Source organism: Lactuca serriola, chromosome 7 (genome assembly GCF_051521515.1).
Source record: "Lactuca serriola cultivar US96UC23 chromosome 7, Lser_US96UC23_V15, whole genome shotgun sequence".
Taxonomy (NCBI): Eukaryota; Viridiplantae; Streptophyta; class Magnoliopsida; order Asterales; family Asteraceae; genus Lactuca; species Lactuca serriola.
Window position 1 is genome coordinate 34,756,560 of NC_136414.1, and position 6,337 is coordinate 34,762,896.

Consider the following 6,337-nt stretch of genomic DNA (forward strand, 5'->3'; position numbering starts at 1 on the left):
TTCTCAACAAGTTTTTTCAATCCGTTCTGATTTTGATACAGTGACTATGCCAGGTCGATATTATTGATTATATATATTTTAATTTGCATTCGAACATAGTTGTTTTTATTGTAATGAACTATTTTAAGATTTTCTATTATTCTATGATTTATTACTTTTTTTTATTTATTGTTTTAATTGTTATGAAATTAAAATAGCTATTATAATGTATGTTAATGAATTTAAAATAGCTATGGTAAACTACTTTTAATTGTCATGCTTCTTATGATGTAATATAAGTTTACAATTCAATGTTTTTAAATATGCTCCCGCATTTAACGCGGGTTTTAATCTAGTCTCTAAATATTACTAAAACAAAACCTTAAATTCTTCAATGAAGAAACATCAACCCTTGATTGCATTTCCCTCCTTTAATCTCCACCTTAGGATCATTTTGCTGACATCATCCGACCCAAAAAAATACACAAGCCTACAAATAAAAATTCTTTCTTACGATTCATTCCTAATACATGGAATCGATTTTCTCAAGAAGAATATCGGTGCAGGCATCAACATAGTCGATTCTTGAAGGCTTGATTACGTCAATCGAATCTGTGATTATGTTATAAATTATCTCTCAGCCATGGCTAAATAAAGGTAAAAGATGCTGCTTATTAAGCTTCCAAATCAAATCTGAGATTTACAGCGGCGGATTTAGCAGAAACCCCCACTTCCGGCTATCTGAAAACCCTAGGAATCATGGGGAAGAAAGGGAAGAACACCAATAACGGTGAATCCGATGTTGATCGCACTCAATATTACGATATAACAATGAACATATTGTTCGCCATGGTGTCGAAGCCCTATTATCTCCTCCATTTCCTCACCTTCTTCTCTTATTTCTCCATCAGATTCTCCACTTCTCAATTATTTTCTCCTGAATTCGCCGGACACCTCCTCCGCTGTGTAAGCGATGTCCTTTTCTCAGGCCTCTCTTTATCACTTACACAGGTTTATTAATGTATCGATCTGCAAATATCTTTCATTGATTACAGGAACTTCAAGCGCTTCTTGCTTTTGTTACACTAACCGCTGTCAAGGTATTTAATGTTACCGTGAACTTGTTAAATTGATACGCCCCTAATTTGGTTTCCAATTTTTAATTGCGTTGAACTCCATTAGGTGTACTATGAATAGACCAATGCTATTATTACTTCTGCAACAAATTCCTCAGCTTTGATATCAAAGATCAAAATGTAGGTCTTTCTATTGGAATAGTGAGGGACACATTCTTATGGGAACATCCTAATCTTCTTAAGATTTTGAATTCTGAAATCATGGGAAGGCTAAAGGAGAAAGAGTTCAACTAACAAATTAAGTTCTTTTTCTTTCTGATCACAATCATATAGCTCATATCGCTCCAAGATGCTTTCCATGCTGTGGCAGGTCAAAACAAAAACATTAAATTAAAACATCAAACTCCAATTTAAACACCTTTTTTTTTTGAATTAAGATGTTCAGTAGATAAAATCATTGCCTATTGGATATTGTCTTTTCCTCCAAATGATTTCAAACCAGAATCCAAAGGTTTAACATAAGGTGTTATAGAATTGTATTTCATGAGAGCTAAACAGTACTAATACCACAGTAGGAGAACAATGTTCAACTAACAAATTAAGTTCTTTTTCTTTCTGATCACAATCATATAGGCAAAAATAATACGAATCCATCCATAGTGTGAGGTTGCATCTGACATGATGAACAATGTTCATGAAGAAAATGTTACTCTACTTTTTCTAATGATGAATTATTTTGTTAATAAATAGTTTACATCAACTTTCCTGCTTTTTGCAGATGGTGAAAGAAAAAACTTGGGATGGTTTTGTTGCAGATATGTTGCTATTTGCTAAGGTAAAATAACTATTTTACCCTTCAAAATGCACCATGGATCTCCATATCTCCCTCAACTAACATTAACAATTATAGATTTTCTTGCTATTCATATGATCTTATCTACATTTTCCAGATATTTCTTGTTGGCATTTCATTAGTTCTGGATTATCACCTTACACTCTGGTTCATGTTAGCATTTTTAGGTACGTTTCATTTCTAAAAAAAAAAAAAATTTCTCCTTCATTTTAATAAATTCTTGACACATAACTCATTTAATTGATTTATTTATAGTTATATACATCTTCACACAACAACCTCCCTACACAGGACTAGGTAAACACTCAATTTTACATTCACTTATTCTCTTATTATTTAAAGTTTTGTGTTTACAAATTTCTCCAAAATTTATATAATTTCAGGCTCTTCAGCACAATTAACACCCTTACAATTAGAAGCTTTATTAACCGAAGGTGGCACATCAAAATTTTGGCTGGTTAGCTTCACAATTCTATAAGTTGTCAAATTTTATACAGAAAAAGTGATTATATTTTGGTGTATTTAAAATTGCTTTTGTTACACTAACAGCATTTTAACCTTTTCTTGTCTTCTGAAACTCTGCCAAGAACCTAACCCATAAGTGATAGCTCCCGGAACAAAAAGCAGGAATCTTGTCCATCCTTTTTGCTTCTCTGATACATGATAAATGTTTAGATCAAGGCCCTTTAAAGATGTTCTCAATAGCTTTAAACTAAAGCATAAAATAACACAAGCTATTTCACTTTCTGTACCAAATTTAAGAGTCAAACGGACAGATATTTTGAGAGAAGAGAGGAACCTTGAGATCGAGAAGAAGATGCTGGTAGTGGAGGTGGAGGTGGAAGTGGAAGTTCAGCGGCAGCAATGGCGGAGGAGTATGAGTAAACAAATGAAGAAGATAGCTGTTCTGGGACCCACCTCGATGAAGAAGCTCGAGCAATTCTTCTTGCTGTTAAGAAGCTTTTGGAAACGGAAGCCATGGGAATAATGACAAACTTGGCATCTATTGTGAAGCTTTATCCTCCTCTTCAGAACCTACTTGGCCAAGCATACTGAACAAGCGCTTGATCGCAACCTGGCAATGAGAGAAAATAAGATATCAGAAACAATTAAAAATCAAAACAAAACCAGAAATTGGAATCTAAATAGGATGCAACACTGAGCCCCCATTAATCTTGTATTGATGCATTATTGTTTACAATATATCTGGTGATCTTATCCATGATTTTACAATAGAAGATTACCAACTGAGAGATCTAAGAATAAGTGTATAGCAGAACATACATTACACACACCTTTTCTGTAATATCAGTCTTCTTAGACCAAAGTCTCCATCAAGAACTGCTCTCTTGTTTATGGTTTCATGTTTAATAGTACATTGCTTTTGTTGGATTAACGTATGTCTTACTCATGTGTACTTCTTATCTAAGGATTTGGTTTGTCAAGAGTCGACTATAACATATATTGTTATCTGTTATTGTAGCATGCGTATTGAAGACTTTGTTTCAAATTAATGATTTTGTCTATCATCTGTATTCAACATTCAAATCATAAAATGTAATTATCCAAGAAATATAGGCATACGTTGTTTTGTCACCTTACATTTTTTTTAAAATTTTGTTTGTTATATGTAACTAATTTTTCATAGTACTTAACCTACCAAATGATACATTTGAACGCTAAACAAAATAATAGTAGTTTTGGTTTTAAGTTTACTTAACCCGTTTCATCCAATCTCAAACAAGTGAATTAATTTTATATAAATAAACATATATCTTATCGTGTTGTTGTTTTTTTGGAAAGAAGGGTCTTTCCTAACCAAAGTCTCAATGTCACCATGATAGTACTATTCGTTGTCGCAACACCGATCAACAACAGTATGAGTGTTCCTTTAAATAAAATATGTTTTTCTTTCTGAATTATTTGTCGAAAGCAATTCAAAGAGATGTTTATAAGGTGATGACAGATTCTTACCATAAAGAAGGGAAGGAGGCTACAACCTCAACTTGTATGATGTAATTAATTAACTATGCCTCTTTCTAAAATGTTTTCAAAGAGATGTTCGTATGGTAATTATGTTATAGTACATGATAGTATGATTTTGTTATATAATTTCCTTATACTACAACCTTTTCAAATTTACAGTTTTTTATATGGTAAAAATATTATCTTAAATATGGTATATATTTATTATATTTTTTCCTTATTCTACAAACTTTTCAAATTTACAGTTTTTTATATGGTAATTATTCTATTTTAAATGATACTATGATTTTATCTATTTGTCTACTTATATTTGAGATGGTATACTGATATTATTTAGGATATCATACCATATATAAAAACATCTTTTAAGTGTGGAAATGATATTACATTCCATAATCTTTATTTCATATCAGCATTAACCAAATATATATTTTCCTATATTTTGTAAATATATTAAACATCTTATATTGAGTGAATCGTCGATATCATACCATATTTATGAAAATATTGTATATTTATTATATAATTTCCTTATTCTTCAAACTTTTCAAATTTACAGTTTTTTATATGGTAAATATTATCTTAAATATGGTATGATTTTATTATTTTTATATTTATATTTGACATGATATATTGATATTATTTTGGATATCATACCATAATTAAAACATATCTTAAGTATGGAAGTGATATTACATTCTAAAATTTTTATGTGATATCAGCATTAACCAATTTTTTTTCCCTATAAATATACTGTCTACGATTTTTCATTACAAATCAAAATTCTCTCTAAACAATTATCCCCTTCCATTGCAGATAATAGTATTCCATGGCATCTAACAATGCAGATCAGGTCGTCTTTGATAAGGTTGCTGAAATCAACGCATCTAAAGAGTCTTGGAACATACGTGTTAAAGTCGTCATGCTTTGGAAGCCGACCTATGTAAACAATCCTAATATGGTCACAAGCCTGGACATGATTTTAATCGACCAGGAGGTACTGTTTTTACACCATTTGTTTTTTAAATTATCAATTTCTTATGTTATCTCTATTAAAAAAAAGTTGAAATTCGAGAGATGTTATGCTTTTTTACTTCTATTCATACAATTTTAATAATCAACTTTATTATTTTTAATAATAAAGTTTAGTCTATGTAATGAAATCTGTTATTGTTCCATTAACATTTTTTAGGAAAAAACTTTAATTTTTGTCGGTACGATTAAGCAACTATGTGTTGAAAGGGAATGGTACTATTTTACTTGTATTAGATGTCAACAGAAAGTCGTGAGACAAATTTTAATCCATCAAGATCAGTCTCAAGATAAAGAAGTTTTTTTATTGTAACACTTCAAGCTGCATAAACAAAGTCATTTCTGTTGTTCCCAGGTTTTGAAACTTATTTTATAAATATTATTATATTGTTCTGTTAAATTATATAAATTTATATTACTAAATATGTTTACATCAATGCTTTCAGTTTTAAAATCACCATTAAAGTTGAAGATATTACCGGTTCAGCGTCACTTACTTTATATGATTCTGACGTAAAGAAGCTTATAAGAAAAAACGCACAAGATTTGGTTCATGAGTTCCATAAGGTTATACATATTAACTTCATTTACTTAAAACAAAATTATTATTTTGTATATGTATTTTTATAAACATTCTTTTTTTTTTAGGTTGGTAATAATGAAATTTATCCATCTGCACTAAATATACTACTGGAAAAAAAGATGGCGTTCAAAATTCAAATTACATATGACAATTTGAATAACAAAACAGAAGGTTATGCTATCTCAAGGATCACGTCTAACAATACAATCATTGATGTATTGGAAAAAAAAATGAAAATGGATCGGGTAAAATTCTTTACCCTCAATGCTACAAACAGTATACTTATTATCAATTAAAATCATATGTCATCAAATAACAAATTTTAAGTTTTTCTAATATTATTATATTATAATTTCTTTCTTTTGCAGTTATCGTTATTGACTTCTGAACTAATTATTGAAATTCTTTCACGAACATCATTACAAACATTTGCTACTGTACGTTGTACAAATACATATTATGGAAATCTAACATACAACAACTATGTTCTTCATAACTACAACCGTAGAAATAATGTGGTTTGTGGAATTATCGTTCAACAAAAAAAACCATGGAGAAATATAGAGCGTCAGTTTCTTCCGTCTTTTGGTAGCAACAATCATGACATTGATTGGCTACCACATACTTGTACTATTTTAGCATCATCATTGTGTGGACTCCTTCTTTATGAATGCTATGATCCAGATGAATACGTTTCAAAGATTTTATTTGTTATCAAACCAACGACTTCAGATGCCAAATGGATACCGTTTCCGACCTCTGAATACACTGCAACAAACTTTGCTTTGGTAGTTATCAGTTCGAACCCGTTACATTTCAAGGTCATTT

At 30.4% G+C, this 6,337-nt stretch overlaps 1 protein-coding gene across 1 annotated transcript; it reads left to right on the plus strand.

Moving 5' to 3' along the window:
- The first annotated feature begins 721 nt into the window (after positions 1-721).
- Positions 722-2,386, plus strand: LOC145063871 (uncharacterized). The gene is made up of 6 exons (XM_079011440.1): positions 722-945; positions 1,035-1,079; positions 1,834-1,890; positions 2,006-2,075; positions 2,164-2,205; positions 2,292-2,386. The coding sequence occupies exons 1-6, from the start codon at positions 739-741 to the stop codon at positions 2,384-2,386; spliced, it is 516 nt and encodes a 171-aa protein (XP_078867566.1). The 5' UTR covers positions 722-738.
- The last annotated feature ends 3,951 nt before the right edge of the window (positions 2,387-6,337 follow it).

Bases quoted from the DNA above. Each gene is read 5' to 3' on its own strand.
- LOC145063871 (XM_079011440.1), top strand. From the start codon at position 739: ATGGGGAAGAAAGGGAAGAACACCAATAACGGTGAATCCGATGTTGAT. The intron at 1,080-1,833 runs GTATTTAATGTT...TGCTTTTTGCAG, and splicing joins TTACACTAACCGCTGTCAAG to ATGGTGAAAGAAAAAACTTG. The intron at 2,206-2,291 runs GTAAACACTCAA...ATATAATTTCAG, and splicing joins ACCTCCCTACACAGGACTAG to GCTCTTCAGCACAATTAACA.